General features: G+C 31.1%; 1 protein-coding gene across 1 annotated transcript in view; it reads right to left on the reverse strand.

Moving 5' to 3' along the window:
* Positions 1-9,562: 9,562 nt before the first annotated feature.
* The window catches only part of Lim1 (LIM homeobox 1), a 207,571-nt gene continuing 195,137 nt past the window's right edge, over positions 9,563-21,996 (reverse strand). The window contains exons 6-7 of the mRNA XM_072522896.1: positions 21,565-21,847; positions 9,563-17,646 (exon numbers count right to left, since the gene is read on the reverse strand). Coding sequence (XP_072378997.1) covers positions 17,435-17,646; positions 21,565-21,847 — 495 coding nt within the window. The 3' untranslated portion in view covers positions 9,563-17,434. The remainder of the gene's footprint in view (positions 17,647-21,564; positions 21,848-21,996) is intronic.

The following is a 21,996-nucleotide window of genomic DNA, read 5'->3' on the forward strand; positions in this document are numbered from 1 at the left end:
TGTTTCACTTTTTCTAGTTGTTATTACTGTATTATTAGGACAAATTATTACTAAACTTCACCTGTTGCCTTTATTTCTGTTACAATTTTTTCTCATGCAAAATCTTGGACATTTCTGTTTGAATATTCCGGTCTTGTGTTGTCATAGATACCTGAAAATTTCTTAATTAATGAGACAATTAAATCTATTTTAATTGCTAAGATTATAGAAAAACAAACAATAATAATAATTTGTGTTTCTGAAAAGAACCGCTTTTTGTAATCGTAACATTTGTAGATTTGATGACACTATCACTCCACACATAGTCCTGTTTCGCTATCGCTATCCTCATCTAAATTAATTATGATCGGTTCAATTATATTATGATCTACATGAACATATGAATTTTCTTTACTTATTACGTGTCCAATTGAATTTCTCCAAATACTTGGAAGAATAGGTATCATTGACACCTTTTCTTATTAACTCTACAACAGTACTACTTAACGTTGGAGAAATATTTTGTGACCTCACGTTAGACTTTAATTCGTGCCACATTATGTTTGGGACTATGGGATTACACTATGGGATTAAATGTACAATAAAAGGGTGGAAGCCGCAGCACTGTATGTCTCATTTCCTCTGCCATTGTATCACAAACATATACTTTTTTTTATAGAAAATGCATTTAAAACTTCTAAAAGCTCTTGTTTGTTGTAACATTCTTCAAAATACATATCATTCGTCTCCATGTAATTTTGAATTTCCAATTTAGTGTTATTCGAGTTTGGAGCCTTACTTAGTTGGCGACTGTGATAGTTTGCATTGTCCGTTACGATCACGCTATTCTGAGGAATGTTTGGTATAAGATTATTTTTGAACCATTCTTAAAAAGTTCTGCCGTTGTATTTTCATGGTAGTCGACGCAGGAGTCTTTAATATTCTTTTCAGAAAACCACAGGGCATTTGAAACTTAACCATTTTCTGATCCAGTATGTAAAATCGTTATTCTTTTCCCTTTATTTGACGGTGCTTTTGTCTTACATTTACCGGAGAAATCGGCAAATCCTTTAGGTCGCGTTGAATGTGTGTTAAACCATGTTTCGTTGAGGTAAACTATCGGACGATTTTCAGAACGAAATTTTCTTATCGAAATATATATAATATAATTTTCCAAGCTCTTTTAAAAGGATTATCAGATGTGTTTATTATATTTGGGTAGCGGCATTTTTTTTGTTAAATTTAGTAGCTTTTGATGATCTCTTTTTTATGTTTATAAATATTCACGCAACACGCAATCACGCAAGTAAAAGCAATTTTTGTGTCTAAAATACCAAATATTTGATTCCAGTCTTCTCTTTATTCCTCAGGTATAAAGAACTAGGTAATAAGTTGTTAGGCCAGATTAATGGGTCCATAGCCTTCTTAAAATTCTCTCGATATAAATATTCTTACGTTGAAAGGTGGAAACAAGGTTGGATGTATGGATGTTATAGATTCAAATAAAACCACTGGAAAGTGCGATTTTAGTAGATTTTCTATATCGGTGGCTACATCGGTATAGTAGGATCGTTTTAGCCTGTCGCATAAGTAATAAAAGTGTCTGTTCAGATTTGCCTCAGGTAGTCAGCGGTTCTCAAATTAAAAATGTACGGTTTTCTTAATTTGATAATACGACATTAGGGATTTTTTTAATAAAATAACTTTGTATTATGTTTAATAATAATTGAATATCATAAAGTAAATTGATAAACATTGAGTATGAAATATACAGAGTCATTCACGCAACATGTTGGTTAAAAGTTTTCAAAGTTCTGGTCGTCACTGGTTTCTGCAATCTTGGAATAATGGGTTATGCAAAGCATTCTTCACTTTTTAAATATTTGCATTCTTCTAGCACTTCCGGTTGTACCGGAAGTTGCCATTAAGTTTCTTATTTTAAATAGAAACTGTACTTTTTGTTATTTTTTTTAGAATCTACGTACAATTCTTAATCGATTTTTATTGGGATACCATTCTCGAAAAAATAGTCGTTTTTGAGATATTTAAAGTTTTTGAAAAATTTTTCATATTACACATGCAACTTCAAAAATTAATATTGTGGTTAATATTTATGCTGAAAAAACAAAAATTCTTTTTCAGCGTGTACTTAACTCTATTTTTATTTAAGCATAAAAAAATTTGCCAATGTTAATACTGGGTGTTCAAAATTTTGTATTATATTTTTATTTTTATATATTTTATAAATATATCTATAAAAATATATATCTATATAAAACTAAGACTTATTCCTACTTCCCACACACACCTTCCCAAACCCACCGAGGTAGGTTGTCCTCCTGCGGTACAACCAGCCCCGGCTTTCCTCCGCCCCCTGGTCTTTGGAGCCAGGTCTCGACTATTTCGCGGTATCCCCCGTCAGGCAATGGGAGATTTCCGTGTATTTACATTTAAGTGGTAGGTTAGCCCATTTGGCTTTATCACTACCGGTCAAAGCAATTGTTCAGCGATCTAATGATGGTTGTGTGTGCCGATACTTGCTTTCCCTTTTCTGCACCAAGTGCAGTCGAGAGCGAGCAAGCGCATCGAATCCTTTCATCCGTCGTCTAATACCCAGTCATTCGTTCAGTCATGTCCTTAATCTACCTTACTTGCTAATCAAATTTTTTTGGTGCTTGCATTCAAGAGCGTCGTGCGGCGTGCCTCCAGCTCTCTCCTGCATGCGGTTTTTGTTTTATTTTTTTTTGTTTTTTTTTTTGGTGGTTGGTACCCTTTTGTTCTATTTCATATGACCCTAAAATTTTTTTTTCAGTATGCTCAATACATTTCCGCTATTGTTCCTCATTGACTTGGTTTAGTGCATCTTGCCAGAGTTGTAAAACGCTGGCTTCGTCGGTGGTCTTACATGCATGTTTATCATAGTAGTTTTTAGTGATGCCCCACACCAATTCAATTGGATTGTACTGGCAGTGATATGGTGTTAGTCTTAGGACCTCATGACCATATTTTAGTGCCATTTGGTCAACGACAAATTTTTTCTCAGTAATGTGTTCTTTGCACTTATTTAATAATTCAGCTTTTAAAACTAGATGTTCGTGTTCTATATTTTTCTCCGACACCCACTTTCTAAGTCTTCTTTTTTCCAGCTGCTTGTGGGAAACTTTTCCTCCTCTCTGGTGTGATACGAAGCATTGTCTAAGACTATTAATGACGGATTTTCCAGATTTTTTACTAATTATTCCTCAAACCAATGTTCAAAAATATCGGCGTCCATATTTCCGTGGTAATCATCAGTTTTTTTTTGTCGAAGAAAATATAAGACTAGCATTGGGTATAAAACCTTCCGTATTTCCTGCATGCAATGTAATATATCTTTTGCCATTACTCGCACTAGTACTCGAATAGCATTTGGTAGAATAGAAATTGCCCGGATGATTTGGTATTATTTCCTTTCGCAAAAATCCATGTTTCGTCAAGAAACACAAATTGTCTGGCAAATTCGGAATTCTTGTTTTTCAAATAGTTTCTTATAAATTTCCACCTTTTTCCAACAACATTGGACGGCTCGCACAACACTTTACGATTATTGGTTTTTTGTATCTAAAACCCATAGCTTTTAATACTTTTGATAAACTGGTTAAACCCATATCACAAAGTTCTCTGCCCTTTATTTTTTGAATAAGTGTCTTTCTTGTAACATGTTCTTTTGCTTTGTACATGTCATAAATGATATTTCTGATTGAGATTTTAATACCTTGTAATTACACCTTGTTTAATACACAAAGCATTCAATTTGCGTTTTTTCACGATTTATAAAAAAATTGTTTTGGTAGCGCTGATTTATCCTCAAGTACTACAGCCGACCAGTAGGAGGTTCGGTACCACAAAGCAGGTAGAAAAGGGAAAGCATAACAGAGTGGCTGTAACTAGAGTCATAAATTATTTTTCGGGCGTGAATCCGAAATACGACAGGGTAAAACGACTTCACTATAGCTGAGTCAACTTTGTAGACATGCAAGTGGGTGAATTTAGGAACATCCTTTATGATAGCAGCAGCGCCTTCGTTGCTAGTACCAACAATTTGGGGTCTGTTTATCTTTTTCCTTTTGTGTTTATTCTTTCTCACTTCAGTCCATTCTTCTTTAGATCCTATTAATGGCAGTTTAATTGTTTCTTGACATTTTCTCTATGTTTCTATTTTTAAAATTTCTGTAGACAGCTGATTGTGTGTTATTATGTTGTGGTCTTGTTTTTGTTCACCAAAGGAATTACCATTACCAGGTTTTTGCTTGTAGTAGGTGCTAAATCTGTTAATGTAATTTCTGTAGAAATTTTATTGTTCTGGCTTGGTTTCGGTCAGGCAATTTTTATATTAGATATCTTTTCTATTTGAATTAATATGGTTAACTGAATTTTTATTTAATAATTCCATTTGACAATTTAGAATTTTGATTTTATCTTTAAGAGTATTAATTAAATCATCTTTTTGTTTAAAGATATAGACAAATACTTTTGGATTGAACTTGCTGGTATTTTAAAAACCCTTAATGGCATAGAAGTCGTTATCCAAAATGTCACAGTTTTCGCACTTAAAGTCGTTAACATCAACATTTGTACATTTGAAGCGTATGGCAGATTGGAACAAATAGCACTTTACACCTTGCAAATTGTCTATTACATTTTAAACATTTGTGATTAAAATTTTGCGCGAACTCTGAGAATGAGTGTGCGCCAGTAGTCGCCATCTTGACATGTTAAGGAATCTTTTTGTATGGTTAAAGGAAATGTAGGCGTATCTGTAGGAAATAAATTGCAATTTATTTTAAACAAAAACTTAGGATTTTACTGCCATTTAACATAAACAAGTTTAAAAATGCACCAATACCTTCTGTTGATAAGTTTTTCGATTTATAAATATTTAAACACAGGTAGATACTCCAGTCAACAGAGGAAAATGCCACTGAACCTCTAAAAATCATACGAACAAGCTGAATTTTGCCGAAAAAATTAATTTTTGAACCCCAAAAAAGATGCAAAAAAGTTTACCACTTTTACCCCTGGGCTTCCCCCGAAAGTTCCTCCACACATATGGGTAAAAACGCAAAAAAATCGATTTACCAAGAATCTCTACACCACCGTAGAAAAAATGTTTCAAATTAAACATGTAGCTGAGATAATTTTAAACAAAAATCTGTATAACCATTTTTTTCTTATTTTTTTTAAACAACCCTTGAAGCGACCGTCGATTTTGCATGTCAATTATGAGCGCGAAATCAATGTTCAATAAAATTTGTATCAGCTCGACGGTAAAAATTCGATATCTTTTGATTTAAGTTCAGCTTTCGTTTGGAGTTTTTGTATTTTGCCGCAAATAAACTCAGATTTTATACAGGTGTTAAATAAATAAACGTGGGGCGATTTTTGCCATTTTTTTTCATTGACCGGCCACTATGAAGTTTCGATTAGTAGAGCCTAACCTTTTAAAACCTATAGCATGAAATTATAGTTTCGAGTTTTGGCAACAAATGTGGGGCGTTTGAAATATGCATAAAAAAACGCTGGAATTAAACTTTCACACAATAAACGATCTAAAACAAACAAATTTTTTTTTAATTACACTAATATGTTTTTATAAAGAACAAAATTTCTGCAATAAACTGCAGCCAAAACCGTCTTCTTCATTTCATATAACGGGTTTTAAATATTGATCTTTAGAAATTAAAATTTTACTAGAATGAAAGTGATCAATTTTTTTGATCTCACGAGAATCGTAAAAAATGGCAAAAATCGCGATACGTTAATTTATCTAACACCTTTAAAAAAACTAAATTTATTCTCGGCAAAATACAAAAACTGCATACAAAAGCTGCACTCTTTGCCTTTAAAAGGCATCTTAATTTTTGTCAATAGGACATTTGATTCAAAAGATATCGAATTTTTACCGTCAAACTGATACAAATTTTATTGAACACTGATTTCGCGCGCGTAACTGACATTCAAAATCTACGGTCACTTCAAGCGTTGTTTCTAAGAGAACGGTTCATTCTACACAAAAAATGCTTATAAATATTCTTGTTTAAAATTATCTTAGCTACATTTTTTATTTGAAACAGTTTTTTCTACAATGTACAGATTCTTGGTAAATTGATTTTTTTTCCGTTTTTACCCCCTGTGAGAGGGAGTTTTAGGGCGACGTCCGGTGGTCAAAGTGGTAAAATTTTTTGCATTTGTTTGGGGTCCTAAAATTAATATTCTCTGCAAAATTCAACTCGTTCGTATTATTTGTAGATGTCAACTCTCTGATGACTGGACTATAGAAAGTATTAACACATAATAGTTTAATTGCAAATTTTGAAAAACAAATTATTGTCAATTGTTTTGATAACGATAACCCTAGTTTGTGAAATTGCCTCTCTATTATAAGTGTATATGGTTACTGTATTTGTTATGTAAAATATTATTATTTTGAATATATTAAAATTAATAAATTTCAAAATTGTATTTCTACTTTACTGCAGTTTTAATCTAAATAAAAAATACGACTTAACAGGAAGACATTTCTGATTATGATTATTATTATATGAATTGATTTTTAAATGACAAATTTATGAACAAGACGATGATTAATGTCTGCATATTTGCAGATATTACGCATATTTTTTAAAGTTTTCTGCATATTTGCGCCAATTTTGTGCTTATACAGTGATGAGTGCCTTAAGAACCGGCAAAATAACGCAAAAGATAAAAAACATAACACGTTGTGAAATAAAAAGAAATGAAAGTAGTAGAGGTGGGAAATTATCGATAGAAACCTCTAATTTACATTAAATTACATTAGGACTATCGATAGTTTCCCACCTTTAGACGTTAGCTTATGAGCTAGTTGACTTCAGTCATAATATTACAAGTATGACGTGGAACATTTACATTTTTTAAATTTCGCATACAATAAAAACTGATTGAAGGCAATAAAGCAAATGTAAGAAAACAGTTTAATTAGTAGTAATTTGATAATTAATTCTGTGTTGACGAATACAGAATAACAAGCTATGATAATTCTGTATTGAGAAGAGTGTATGTGACGTCTCAAATCATAGTTTATTATTGATCAATACTTTAATTTTGGATAAAAAAATACTCCTACTTAAACTGTTTTTACTTACATTACGTGATACGTATTACTATGACTGAAGTCAACCAGCTCATAAGCTAACGTCTAAAGGTGGGGAATTTTCGATAATTCTAATGTAATGTAAAGTAAATTATAGGTTAATATCGATAATTTCTCACCTCTACTACTTTTATCTCTTTTTATTTCACAACGTATTATGTTTTTTATCTTTTGCGTTATTTTGCCGGTTCTTAATGCACTCATCGCTGTATATGCAACATATTATATTCTGGTCTTTACTTATCAGTTAATATTCTGTTTTTTATCAGCGTTATACTTCTTACGAAATATTTGTTTGCGATTAGATTTAAACTTTTGATTATATTTTGTGGCATTTTTCAGCCTATTTTTGTATTTGACTTTATTTTTTGTAACAGGAAAGCAAAGTCTAGAGCAGGATAAGATGGCAAAATCTGCACTTGGCTGGATTTTATTTGGGGTGGGGGCACTTGAAAGTATATAATTAGAACCCCCTTTAGCCAAATTTTTAAGCTCCCTAGGTGGCACCTGAGGTCCCCTATCGCAAAAACGTTGTTTTTTGAAAAAAAAATTCCCGAGCAATTCTTTGCCTTAAAAAATCTAAAAAAAATCACAAAAATACATTTAATGCCCAAAAACACTCTGATTTTTTTCGATCAAAATTGAGCTCAGGAAAAATATTTGAATGTTTCATGTTACATTTTAGCTTATGTAAGTAATTTTTGAGAAAGTTGTAAACTATTATTTTCCGTGCGTTTTTTTCTGGTCAATTGAATACCGGGGTTAAATTTTTCATTTTCGCTCCGAAAACTCCTCAAAATAAAAAAAAATTAATAACAAATTGTTGTTTTTTCTCCCTTTATTCGAGTGGTAAGTATCATTTCAATATTTTCATGCCCAAAAACACTCTTATTTGTTTTAGATTTTTTTGGATCAAAATTGTAATAAGGAAAAATATTTAAATTTTTCAAATAATTTTTAGGTTATGTAGGTAATTATTGGTAAATTTTTAAATAATTATTTTTCATGTATTTTTATCCGGTATTTTTAATGACGGGATTAGATTTGCCATTTTCTCTTCATAACATCAAATAACATCCTTAAAATTCGAACATTTTTTTGGTATTTTCCCACATTTTTTTACCACATAAACTGTATATCCATAAATATCAATTTTTGTTATTTTCCCATCTTTTAAGCACTTAACCTTATTTAAATTTGACAAATAACGATTTTTTCGCTTTCCTTTTTATTCGAGTTGTGAGTATCATTTTAAAATTTTCATGCCCAAAAACACTCATTTTTTTCAGATTTTTTTGGATCAAAATTGTCCTCAAAAAAAATATTTGAATTTTTCAAAAAAATTTTAGGTTATCCTAGGTAATTTTTGGCAAACTTCTGAATAATTATTTTTTCGTGTATTTTCTCTTTTTTTTTGAATGACTGGGTTATATTTTCCATTTTCGCTCCGAAAAATCCCCAAAATTTCAACTTTGTGCCAATAAATAACGATTTTTGATATATTTTTAGTTATTTGTAATAAAGAGATGAGGTTAACCATTTTCAGGCCAGCACATGCTCGAGATTCGAAATCTCTATTTTTTTTTATTTGTTCTTCCATGTTTTTAGCACATTACCTCAACTGCTTGTGAATAAAGAACGAATTTTCATCTATTTGTCCGTTTTTTTCTAGTGGCAGGGTCATGCTGGTCATTTCCACACTAAATCATAGGTACTCTGAATTCGAAAAACTGCATTTTTCGGTGATTTTTAAAATATTTTAAGCACATAACCTCATTTAAATTAAATTAATAAAATAATTTTATTGAAATTAAAATTTGAACCTTTTTAATTTCTATTAATAATAATAAAATATAAAATAATTACAAAATAAAAAAAAAATTCAAAATCACAAATTCAAAAAAATCACATAATTATCATGTAAAATACCACCGTACATGAATTATAATATAATTATATATATTATAATAATTAATAATAATAATAATTATATATTATAATAATATATATAATTATAGATTTGTATTCGACATAACATTTGTAGTTCTTGCTTTGACTACTACAATATTTGTCTTGACCCAATTAAAATTTTAATGATATTAATAAAAATAAATGCAAGTATAACTATATGCATGTTTTGTCACTTACATATGAAATTAAAGTTTTATGCCGTGAAAACGCTTTTAATATAAGCCTTTTAACGCCTTCAGATATTTTTGGAGATATTCTAAGGCAAAAAATCGCTCACAAAAAAAATAGTTTAAAAAAAACATTTTTTGCGATAGGGGACCCCAGGGGCCGCTTAGAGAGCTAAATATTTGGCTTAAGGGGTTTTTAATTATCTACCTTCAGTACTTAGCATTTACTTCCAGGTTGAATGGGAATTTATAAATAAAAAGCAGTGTATTTTAAAGAAGTGTTTATTATTAGGACACCTAGTATTAACAATTTACACTAATATATCAGGAGGGCTTTATACAGCAGATATAGTTTTTGTACAAATAATTTGTACGACAACTAGGCATTTTTCTGCGTAGGTTTTCTAGAAAAATATCCGGGAAGATATTTTTCCAGGTCATTTACAGCTGTGTTAACATAACATATATTTTTATGAAATATTTACAAGCGTATGCTACTTTATACATTTATTTTATAAATATTACAATATTTTATGTATTAAATAATCAACGAGGTTGATATAATCGATGTTAACTCATATATGATGATAAGCAACCGGAACCGAAAGGGCTCCCAGTAGAATACTGCTCTGAAACTTGGACAACAGAGTTAAAGCTCGAATGATATCAACCTGTAAGTTGCTTGGCACTTAGTAAAAATTGAAATAAAAGAAAATTTACAAAAAAATACACGGGCTTGAGGTGAGGGGTTAATAAAATTAACCGATAGACAATGTTTCTCAACGTTTTAAATACAATATAATTTGCTCTAATATATTTTTGTGGTAAGCAAAACTTTTGGGAAACACTGCCGCATTATTTACAAAATTCTAATAAATATATACATTAAAAGGGATGTTAGTTACCGTCTTATTTGTGCGAGCTGTTACGTACAGGATGGCCAGAAAATATCTTCGTAAAACTACACATTTGAGAAACAGTTATGCTGATATGATAATTATATCCTTTACAACTGCTTCTACAAAAAACTAAACGTTAAAAAACTTGAAGGTATTCCATTTTGCATATTTTTTATTGCAAACAGTAAAACTGTAATACGAAATATTTTTTATTGAAACTCACAACGTACTTTGGCTTATAGGCCTTTTTTCCTGTTTCGAACATTGGTTCGGACTTTTGCACAAGCTTCAGAATTTCTATTTTGTCACTCTGTAACGATCCAAAAAATCTATAATTTTTAAAATTGTGATTTAATTTAGAACGCCGTAATTTGCGTTCCCTGTATAACTTATTTCGTCTTAAAATAATGTTCTGGTTATTAAATTTGTTTTGATCGTCGATTCTCGGAAAATGACACAAGCGTCTTATAGAACCTCTTTTTCATATTGGTCGAATTTAATCACACTATTGAGGCTTTGGCGTAGTTTCGACGGAAGTATGCTTGGTTCGCGGAAAGTGCGACCACAGTGTTTCTTTGTGTTTCAGACCACAGAACGAATCTTACGTAGTGCTTTCCCGAATAAGTTCTTCAGGTGAGTCGAAATAATTTTTGTGTAAGCTACTAGTTTTAGTATGTATATGACATTAACTTCTTCTTTCATTTCTTCACAGAAAATAAAATAGTGGTCTCTCCTTTCAAATATGGGAATACTCTGTTTGTATTCAGTAGTAGTGGTCTTGCCCTGAGAGGTAACAACCAACTGTTGACAGAATTGTTATTGAAAAAATTGTTTTGAAATGACAAGACCTTCAAGACAAATGATAGGTAGTTTTTTAATATATGCTCAATAAGGGTGTTATTTAGAAATAAATTTATATTACTGTTTTAAATGACACAATAAAAAAATATTTTTCTTTGTTGTTGAAGAAAAAAGAATAATTGTTTTATGAATAATAAAAGGTTAGATAAGTATTTGCTTTCAAGTGATGAAGTCATTCGATAGACTGACTTTAATTAATAAGGATTTAAAAGGGATTTTATAGAAAATCAATAATGATAGGTTGAATTTGGAGAATAGTCTGTTGATAATATATAGATTTTGTAGACATATAAATTTTCTTTGTTTATTTAATATTTCTGGTTTAGCTCTAGCAGCTATCATCATATTTTTTTCTCTTCATTTTTTTGTGCTAGCAGGAATGTCGTAAGAACTACTCACACATCTCTTCCAACTCTGAGCAACGCAGCCTCGTTCATTTTTTATATCTCAAACACTGTCCATTGTTTGTTGTGATATAGCTCTAATGAGAATATCATTATATTTTTAATAATATTTGCAGTTAATAGTTGATATTTCAATCAATTTAGAGACAACAGTTCCCTAAATATATGTTAGTGTCAGAAGTCTCGTACTTGTTTGGGCTAGTTCTTCTGGAGCTTAATAGATGGATCTTAAATTCTATGAGCTTGCACAGTTAAATGCCCGTTTTGTTTTTAAAAACTTATGTGCTAAATTAATTTCTAAAACAGATGAAAATATTGTATTTAGTTCAGTAAACATTTAAAAATGAAATACATTAAAAATATCCATTTTGGAGATATTTGATATTATGTTACAAACGGAACTCTACAATTTAGTTATATGAAGATACTTTTTTATTATCCTGTGTTTTAATTTAAACAAGAAAAAACATTAACAAAATAGGAACAATTTTTTAAACTCAACATATTGCTTCCCTAGTTATAATTTCTTACACAGATCGCATAAAAAATTAATAATTAGCGACGCAAGAAACAAATCATTACGGTGATAGAGACAACAAAAATTACACAAATGCAGTGGGTTTTTACAAGTATGTCACAACCTTAATTTGGCAAAAAGCAGACAGAAACCTACGTTTAATAGAACATATCAAGAAGGTATGTATTCTCTTTACCAAATTGATTAGGTATTTGGTAAATAAATTGACTAGTTTATTTAAAAAACAAAAAGGACCCCCGTTTCGTATCGTAACTTAAAATATTTTACCAACTGTCTTGTCTTCGAATTTAAATTACTTCATTAAATGCTTTTTTGCTACATGATATATGTATCCATTGGATTGTTTGTTTTATGTATTTTTATATAATCTCTGTCTCTGTTTTATTTCTCCTTCTCATTTTAACATCGTTTACGTTTACTGTTTATGTTATAGTGAAAATCTATAGTATCTATAATTTACTTGCCATCGTTGTGTGTTAAAAAGAATGCTGATCTTGCAAAGTGTAAAGGGCAAATAAGTATTCGATTTTTTATTAATCTAAGCTCGGGAAAGATTTCTTTCGGGACTGTGACAAATCCAGATGTCTGGAAATCAAATGCCAAAATTAATTTGTTGATTCAAAAACTGCAAAATAAGGCAATATTATTAATTCTTTATAACCATTGTAAAAAATCAACCTAGATATTTGTTATTACGCCCAAAGTTGTTTATTGTACTCCTTAACGAACCCTCAAAATTTCAGATCGGTCCATCACTTAGTTTAAAAGTTGTTATATTTGTTTATCCCACAAAGCTTTTTTTTGCAATAAAATTAGTCAAAAAATAATGAAGATACGGTAATTATATATGCAAACCAAATAAAAATTTGTTAAGTTATCGATATGTTAGAAGCCACTGTTAGAATACAGGGAGAGAATTCTAGATCCTTTGAGATAAAGGATGGACTCAGACAAGGGGATGCTCTGGCTTGCCTCCTATTTAATATTGCATTAGAAAAGGCAGTCCGAGATACACGAATTAGGGACGGCGGTACTATTTACAATAGATCGATACAAGTCTTAGCATATGCTGATGACATTGACATAATAGGGCCTAGCAAGCGAGATGTTGAGCAATATCTCCTAGAATTGGAAACAGCGGCGAAACAGGTCGGTCTAGTCATCAACGAAGACAAAACCAAGTACATCCGATAGCAAATGAGGATCGAAAAACAGTCTTTGGAAGTCATGCCTTTGGACGTGTTGACAACTTCACATACCTTGGGTCGCTATTGACTGCTACCAATAAAACAAGCGAAGAAATTAAAAGACGAATAAATCTTACAAATAGGGCATACTATGGACTCCAAAAGCATTTCCACTCAAGAAACATCCAAAGAAGAACTAAAATTATTATATACAAAACATTGCTGAGGCCGGTCCTCACATATGGAGCAGAAACATGGACTCTAACGCAGAAAGATAAAAGACTTTTGGGAATATTTGAGCGTAAAATACTCCGCAAAATATTTGGAGCTATAAACGACCAAGGGCAGTGGCGCAGAAGATATAATTTTGAATTGTATCAGTTCTTTGATGAGCCAGATGTCATAACGTTCATTAAAACACAGCGACTTAGATGGGCTGGACACATAATACGAATGCCAGAAAATACGATTGCTAAAAAGCTAACCACAGGAACACCTGTAGGAAGAAGAAGCAAAGGCCGACCGCGAATTAGGTGGTTAGATGGAGTTGAAACCGACTTAAGGATATTAAAAATCAGAAGATGGCAACATGTTGCCAGAAACCGAACAGAATGGCGACGAATCTTAGAGCAGGCCAAGATCCACAGAGGATTGTCGAGCCATAGATGATGATGAAGTTATCGATATGTACCAAAAACAGCGAAAAAAAAATTTTTACAACGTAAACTTCTTCTGCCAAATTACGGTTATTTTTTATTTATAAACATTTAGAATAACTTTTAAACTATTGTTCGTATACAAAATCTTTTTTCATATTCGAAAAGATGATAATTTTTACACAAATTTAAAAGAAAAAAAAGTTATTCCGGGACGATTAGCTACAAAGTGGGAATTATTTTTATTTTTTAAAAGTTAAAAAAATGAATTAGTTTGATTTTAAGGATAAAGACCTTAAGTTTTATTATACAGTAGGAGATTACTTAGAATAGAATCAAAAATTAGAATTTTTTGAGAAAAATATATATTTTTTAACTGTTGAAACTAATTTCATAAACATTGCATATTTGATATGTACCTACTCAAAAGCCGTTATTATTCCCCTTCATAATGGTGGTAAAAAATGAAATGTCTGCAACTATAGACCTATTGCCTTACTATCGGTTCCATCCAAAATTATTCAGAGACAACATTTTATCACAAAGTCAGTTCGGCTTTCTATATAATAAATGTACCAGTGATGCTATGTTTTCTGTACTACATAAGGTCTATCAAGTACTAAACAATAATCTTTACACTGTCACTGTTTTATGTGACTATGCCAAAGCTTTTGATTGTATAAATCATGACATTTGGATAAAAAGATTAAATTTCTACTGAATTCCAGGTATTTCGTTGCATTGATTTCAATCTGACTTGAGGAATAGGAAACAACTAGTTAGAGCAAATGATACTGACTTTAGTCAAACAAGCATTCTCTGTGAAGTACCACAAGGTTTAGCATTGGATCCTCTGCTTTTCCTTATCTTTGTAAATGGCATCACTAACTTAAAAATCGATGGAAATTCTTTTCTTAAATAAGAAATACATTGTTGATAATACCAGTATCATCTGGAGGAACTCTAATATTGCAACTCTTCATGCAACTACAACTTCTGATCTAATTAAAATAAAACCTGGTCCGACTCTAATTTACTCTCTTTTAACGTGGACAAGACAGGAGTATTATCCTATAAAGGATAATACTCCTGTCTTATCTGTCTATATCCTAAAGGAGCTCTGTAACCCTTGCTTCTTAATAACAGACATATCAGTATTGTTGATTCTGTAAAATTTCTTGGTATTTTTATAGTTAGCAACCTTAAATGGTCCTTTCATATCGATTTGTTCAGTAAAAAACTAGCCTCAGCCTGCTATGCCATAAGATCTGTTTCAGAGAAATCAATTTGGCATCTTTCAAAATTACATATTTTTTGTTATCCGAGTCTCATCTTCGATATGGTCTTTCTTTTTGGGATTCTAGTACAGCTGCCCAATCTGATGTTATTTTTAAATTACAAAAAGAGCAATATAGTATCTTTTTGGCTTCAGTAAAATAACACATTGCAGACGCTACTTAAAAAATCACGGGATTTTAACTCTTCCCTTTTTATATATTTCAGAAACTGTTTACTTAATTCGTAAACACTTACATGTTTTTCCAGAAAGACCTAATCATGACTACATCACCAGAAATTGAACCTTTGATGTGTATTGACTGTATTGATGTATATTATATTCGGCAAAAAAATTATACAACCATCTCCCTTTGCAACTTAAATATGCAACTTCTTTCCTTTAGTTCCATAAAATGACAAAAGCATATCTATGTCAAAGACCCTTTTATTCAGTAGAAGAGTTTCTTAACGAATAACTATGCAGTACCTTTATGTACAAGCAACTAAAGTATTTTTTATATGTATTTGTGTATCACATGTAGCAACTTAAACTTATTAGTATTATGTTTGGTTATTTAGTATATGGATTGTGTATTTTATTATCTTTTATTTTGTGATATTGATGATTTATGTAATTTTAGTAAAATTTAAATTGTTATTTTTATTTTTCTGAATTTTTGTAAGCTTTGTCCATAAAATTGTACAATTTTCAGTGACTATAAAGCATATTTCTGATTATGTATTGTTTAGACATTAAAAATAACACTAATTTTGCGAAACGATTTTTTAAATCTTAAACTTTTATTTGGTATGTCATTATTTTTTGACTAATATTATTGCAAAAAAAGGTCACTAATATAAACTGGTATTTTGCTGTTTTTGAAGCAACAAATTAATTTTACAACTTTTAGCAATCGCCATTTAAATGATATGTTTTATGTTATGTTATGTTTTAAATGATAAAGTTGTATAATTTTCAAAAATATTAAGCTTTTTAATGATAAGAAAAATATCGAAAATATGGCGTTTTTTACACTAAATTGATAATACCTAATTAAAAAAAAAGACGCCAAAATATCTGCTGGAACATATAGATTTTCTTTATATAGGCTTATAATAACTAAAAAAAACTTTCAGATACCCGGAATTATCACAGTCCCGAACAGTCTTTTTTCTTTCTTATTTTCCTAGAATAATACGCAAAACTTAAGTAATTCTGTTATATAAATCAGAACTTAAAATGGAGAATGTCAAATAAAGTCGAATTTAACTTGGTAATTGAATTATTTTTATATTAGAAATGTTTTGCTTTTCCTTCCTGACAATGTATATCAATATTTAGAATCCTTAGTTGGTCAATATTGTTTTGATTTACAAACTAGTCAATCTATAAATATTGTGAGATATTTAAGGACGTATTTATTTAGATATCTCACAATTTGCCAAATTACTGAAACATGTAGACGAATATAATTTCTTCCAAAAAATATTTAAATCGATATAGTAAAACCTAATAGGAGCTTTATGATTTTAAAAAACAATTGTAATTATTATTTAGTTCATCAGTTTCTTGCTATGTTTTTTAACTGGTAATATTAAGAATTTTCAAATCTTACAATTTTTCTATGTACCTAAGTTTTAATATTCCCTACTGGTGTTGGCTTTTTCAGGTATTTCTTTCAGGGTTTCTTAGGTATTTCACTCCCCTTCCATGCAGTTGTTCTACATGACTCATCTACTGTTAAAGTGGTGGCCATAGCTCAGCGGTTATGTTACTGGCTTAACCAGCTGAAGGCCGGGTTCAATTATTGGCACTGACACCAAGAAATTTTTGAGTTTCTTATTTAACTGAATTGCCGCCGTGCTTCGGAGGGTACGTAAAGTCGTCGGTGTTCTCTACATAAATGGTAAGTCATGTTAGGGGCGCTTGTGCGACCTGAAAATGCTATCACTAGACCAAAGCCAGAAGGTTACACGAGATTTGCCTGAGGATTTTTCTTCCAAAAGTAGCCAGTATTTTCCATATAATTAGCGTTTTCTCCAATTCTGTACTATTTGGTAAATTCTTTAAACCATGAACAAAAAAATCGATATTATTTATATTGATGTCATTAAAATGATTAAAGATTCTACAAAAAAGTTCTGCAGCGTTTTAATAGAACGGTACAAAAATTTAAAAATAAATCTATCCATTTAGTATCCAAAATCGATTTAAACATTTTCTTCATTTCTCGATTCACATAATTTTTGATTTACAAATAAAGTCTATTTACAAAATAAGCTATCATTATTCTCTGGCTCTCTTGGCCAGAGCTTTTGCCAGCTACCAGACCAGTCCTTCGTTTAACTGTTGGGGATTGTCGGAGAAATTTCCAGGAGACATAAATTCGGGACTTCCACCTCGGCCCCCACCACTATTACCCTGCATCATATCCGGACCTGGACCCTGTTGTGGCATAAACTGACCCTGTTCGTTGGGCATTGCACCGAAGTCACCGGCTCCCATAGGTATGGGACCGTGGTCCATTGGACCACCTGGAATAAAATAAAAACCTTAAAGAATTATTTAAGTAGTATTTTATACGGGTTAAGAAGTTCCAAATAGTTGGACAGTGTTGTAATAAATAATTATCCATGTAATATAAAAAGGTATTGGACAGTGTAGCTAATTGATCTAGCAATCTAGCTTACAAAACCAACTTCTATTTACTTGTATTTACTTTATTTTACTTGATTATTTATTTCATTTTTTGTACATTCCAAGCTTACAAAAAATTGTTGTTAAAATTATAAAATTGTCATATAACACTTAACTGCAAGTTATATTGTATACAAATGGAAAGTAAAAAAATTCATCTCCAACAATGACGTACCTACTGATGTCAATAAATTACCCCAAAATCTTGTTTGTCTTCCTTTTAATGTAAAATAAATATGTTAACAAGACGTTAAAAGAATCTTAAATAAAGTAATTTGTCTGAAAAAAACAATGAGATGTAGTTGAAAACAAAGTCAAAGGTTCTCTATGATCGCCTTGTCATTTATTTAATAAATGAAAAGACTGATATGTTTTTGTATACACTTCTTTAGACTAAAGATTGAAAAGGGAAGTATTTTTGAAGCGTGTTAACAATTACAATTGTTTACACACTTCAAAAATACTTCCCCTTTCAATCTTTTGATTTTTTATTCAATAGACCAATAAATTTTCTTATACTTCTTAGTATTCACGAATCAGGTCATCAATAAAATGTTAAGAATATTTTCCCCCTTTCTTAATAAAAATAAAGTCCTGAAATGTTACTGGAGTTTTCTCGATTGAATATTGCCGGAGAAAGATGATTCCATATATATGTAGTTAAAAATGGCTAAAAATAGATATACTTGTGTTAGTGATGTACAATTTTCAGAAAATGGAGAGATATTAATAAATATCCACAAGATGTAATGAAATGGAGGAGACAAATCAGATCAACGATACGGAGTAATCTCTCTATAGCTCTACCTACAGTTTCCCTCAGAGCCAGTAACCTTAGTTTAGGAGTATTACGTTGTCGTGAAATTCCGTCTAAAACTTAAGCATCCTAGAATTATATCAACAACAATGTAACTTCAAATTAATTTAACTATATTTTTTACCAAAAATATAGTAAAAAGAGTTTTTACCCGTATATTTAGTGTCTACTTATGTATAGTTAGTAAAAGAACTGATGATAGCATAGTCATTCCGAAAACGTTCTGTGATGAAGCCCAAAAGGGTTCTTTTATATTATTATACCTTTTATAGTATTTTTTTAACTACTTTTTAAATAATTTTTTTATTATTAATATATTTACCAAAGACATTAAAAATATGGGAGGAGTATGTTAGGAAACTGTTCCAAGATGAAAAAGAGGCAGAAAATCACAATAGATAAACTCAAATATGCTATCAAAAACTCTAAAAATAATAAAACTTTGGGATAATATAAATTAGACAAAATATTTATAGAACGGTTAAATCTATTGGCTGGAAGAGAATATTCCGGAATAATTGTTTAATACAATTTACGATACGGGGAAAATATTGGAAGATATATATATATATATATATATATATATATATATATATATATATATATATATATATATATATATATATATATGTAATATAAGCTTTGTATATCATTGGACCGATGATAACGATCATCTTATTGTGCAAAGAGCGAGCGAGGGTGTATGCGAGGAGGATGGATGGAAATATAGTTGGGAATGAGGGAGAGAACGATAGAGGAAAGGCAGAGAGAATGGGCGAATGATAGCGGAAAGGTAAGGTGAACGAAGGAGCTTATTCTCGATCTGAGGCCGTGGTGGAAACGTAAGTTCAGGAAACTAGACTACTTCCTGATGTAGTTTTTGATCGGACATGGTAGTTTTGGCACCTTTACAAATAGAATAGGCAGATCTACCTCAGCAGACTGTACTGTTTGTGGGGTATCGGACGCTCCCTCCTGCACTTTTAACTGCCAGAGATGGGTAAATGAGAGGGGAGACGTCGAGAGGCGAATGGGTTTCAGGCTGGATGAAAGAAATATGGTAGACGTAATGATGAGAGGAGCGAAAGAATGGAGAGAAGTACACTGCCTGATTTCTGGGGTGATAAATAAGAAGAAGCAGGAAGACAGAGGAGGAAATTGAACCAGGGATTTGAAATCTTGTTTCTTTTTCTCGAAAGCTGGTAAGTATCAAAATTAGTTTATGGCCTCAAGAAAAAATTTTCGTTCTTTTGATTTTTTTTTGGTTATAGTCAATTCTTAAAACATTTTTTTTCTGATTTAGGCTCACAGGTATGGTTATTTGAAAGTTTCTCCTTAATATAATATAGTTATTCTTCTTTTAGTTGTTTATTAAATGGCAAGACCACTACTCTGGAGCGGTGGAGCGGAACACTATCCGGCACTACCCTGGAGTCTTCTGGCCTAGTGTCCTACTAGGCCAAAAGATGTCAGGGTGTCTTGCTCCGTGACGTTTAAGTTAAAAAACATTCCCCCACCGTTGCCTGCCAGAATTCAATGGACACCTTCTTAGACTCTTACAGGAATCTGACAAGACGGCAGTTAAAAAAAACTGTCGAATACTGAGCCTCATGAGTTACACTTTAGAAGTATAGCTTAATAGTTAATACTGTATAAAAGTTATTTCAAAAGTTAGAAAAGGAGATGACTGATTTGCAGTTCGAGGTTTGCAATCGAATGTGTATTTAAAAAGGACTATTTGCCATAAATATTCTGATCGAACGATGTTGCGATATAAACGTGACCTACACTTTATTGATTACGAAAAATATGTCTATAATATAAACAAAAAAACTAATATCTGAATAATGAAGTTACTCCCAACATACAGTAATCTCAATCTCGACAATATTTTCAATATGGATATGGAGCTGAGACGTGGACAGTACAAAAATGTAAATTAAAAAGAATGAAGGCTTTCAAACTCTGGTTATTATTTAAGATTAAACATATCATACACTGATATAATTACAAATAAAGAAGCTATATAAAAGCGAAAACTGGAATACTGAAATACTGGAATATCATTATTTTATAAGATATTGAATACTGGATACTGTAATACTGGAAAATATTAAGATATAATACAGAGAAATGTCCAAGCAAGAAGATCTGTGGGCTAAAGGTAGAGTTCTAGGTTGGTGAATTTTCGTAATTGGTATCAATGTAGATCGAATGATTTATTTTCCGTAGGGAATCGGCATTCTAAGAAAAAAAACTAGTGAGTGTGGTATTCTGTTCAGCCTTTGCAATTTTTTTTGCTTTAGAATATTTTGTATCTTTGCGGAGGGTACACAATAAAAATATATAAAGAAAATAAGAATCTCGCCAAATCCAGCAACCCAAAAATATTTAAATATGAAAATTGGATGTATGAAAAACAAGAGGGTTGTTAGCCTCCATTTTGAAGCGAAATTTGTATACTAGCGTTGTATGAATTTTTCTCTATAGTAAGATACTGAGGAGATGATAAAAAAATTAGCGACTCACAATAGTTGGAAGAGGAGTCCGTTATAGAACATGTATTTTTTTTCAATTATATGAAAATGAGTAACAAGGATATTAACACAGCGGTTTTAAGTACTTTAAAATGTACAAAAATTGTTAGAATAAATAAATAAACTTTTTTAATTGATCATTGTAAAAAAATCGTAAAATAAAAAAATAATAAGTAAATAATAAAATCGTTTTATTCAATTTTAAAAAATATTATTTAAAATTTAAAATAATTTAAAAATATAGAAAACATAGTACGAAGCTTCGCGATAATCTACAGTACCGCCTATTGTACCACGTTTTTTTATCATATATCAACAAAACTTCTATTTGCGGTAAATCAAACTTTAGAATATTTTTAATTGTTTTATTAATTTAAAAACAAATAAAACACTTTTCTTACCTCCTTGTCCGAAAGGCATTCCTTGACCTCCAGGACCTCCTCCAGGATGGTGTCCGGGAAAGAAAGGGCCGTCGTGAGGATGGAAAGGTGGTCCTCCATAACCAAACTCAAATTTCCCGTCCGCGAAGTAAGGAAAACCCGGGGGACCGTCCTCAAGACCACCAGGTGAAAGGTTCATGGGAAAACCTCGCATTTTTCTAGAACCTCCGAAAAATGGACCTCTACCCATCGACGTTAATTGCTTTAGACGCCTTTCTTTCGATCGTTTGTTTTGAAACCAGACCTGAAATAAACAAAATAGGGTTAATATACTAAAAACGTCAAGAAATTACGAACGAACTGAATACAAATTGTTACTGTTTGTAAAAAGATAGAGCAAGTAACATTTAACAGGATTAGACAAACGATTCCATGACGTCTGCTGCGAGGAAA

Source organism: Diabrotica undecimpunctata, chromosome 2, assembly GCF_040954645.1.
Source record: "Diabrotica undecimpunctata isolate CICGRU chromosome 2, icDiaUnde3, whole genome shotgun sequence".
Classification (NCBI taxonomy): Eukaryota; Metazoa; Arthropoda; class Insecta; order Coleoptera; family Chrysomelidae; genus Diabrotica; species Diabrotica undecimpunctata.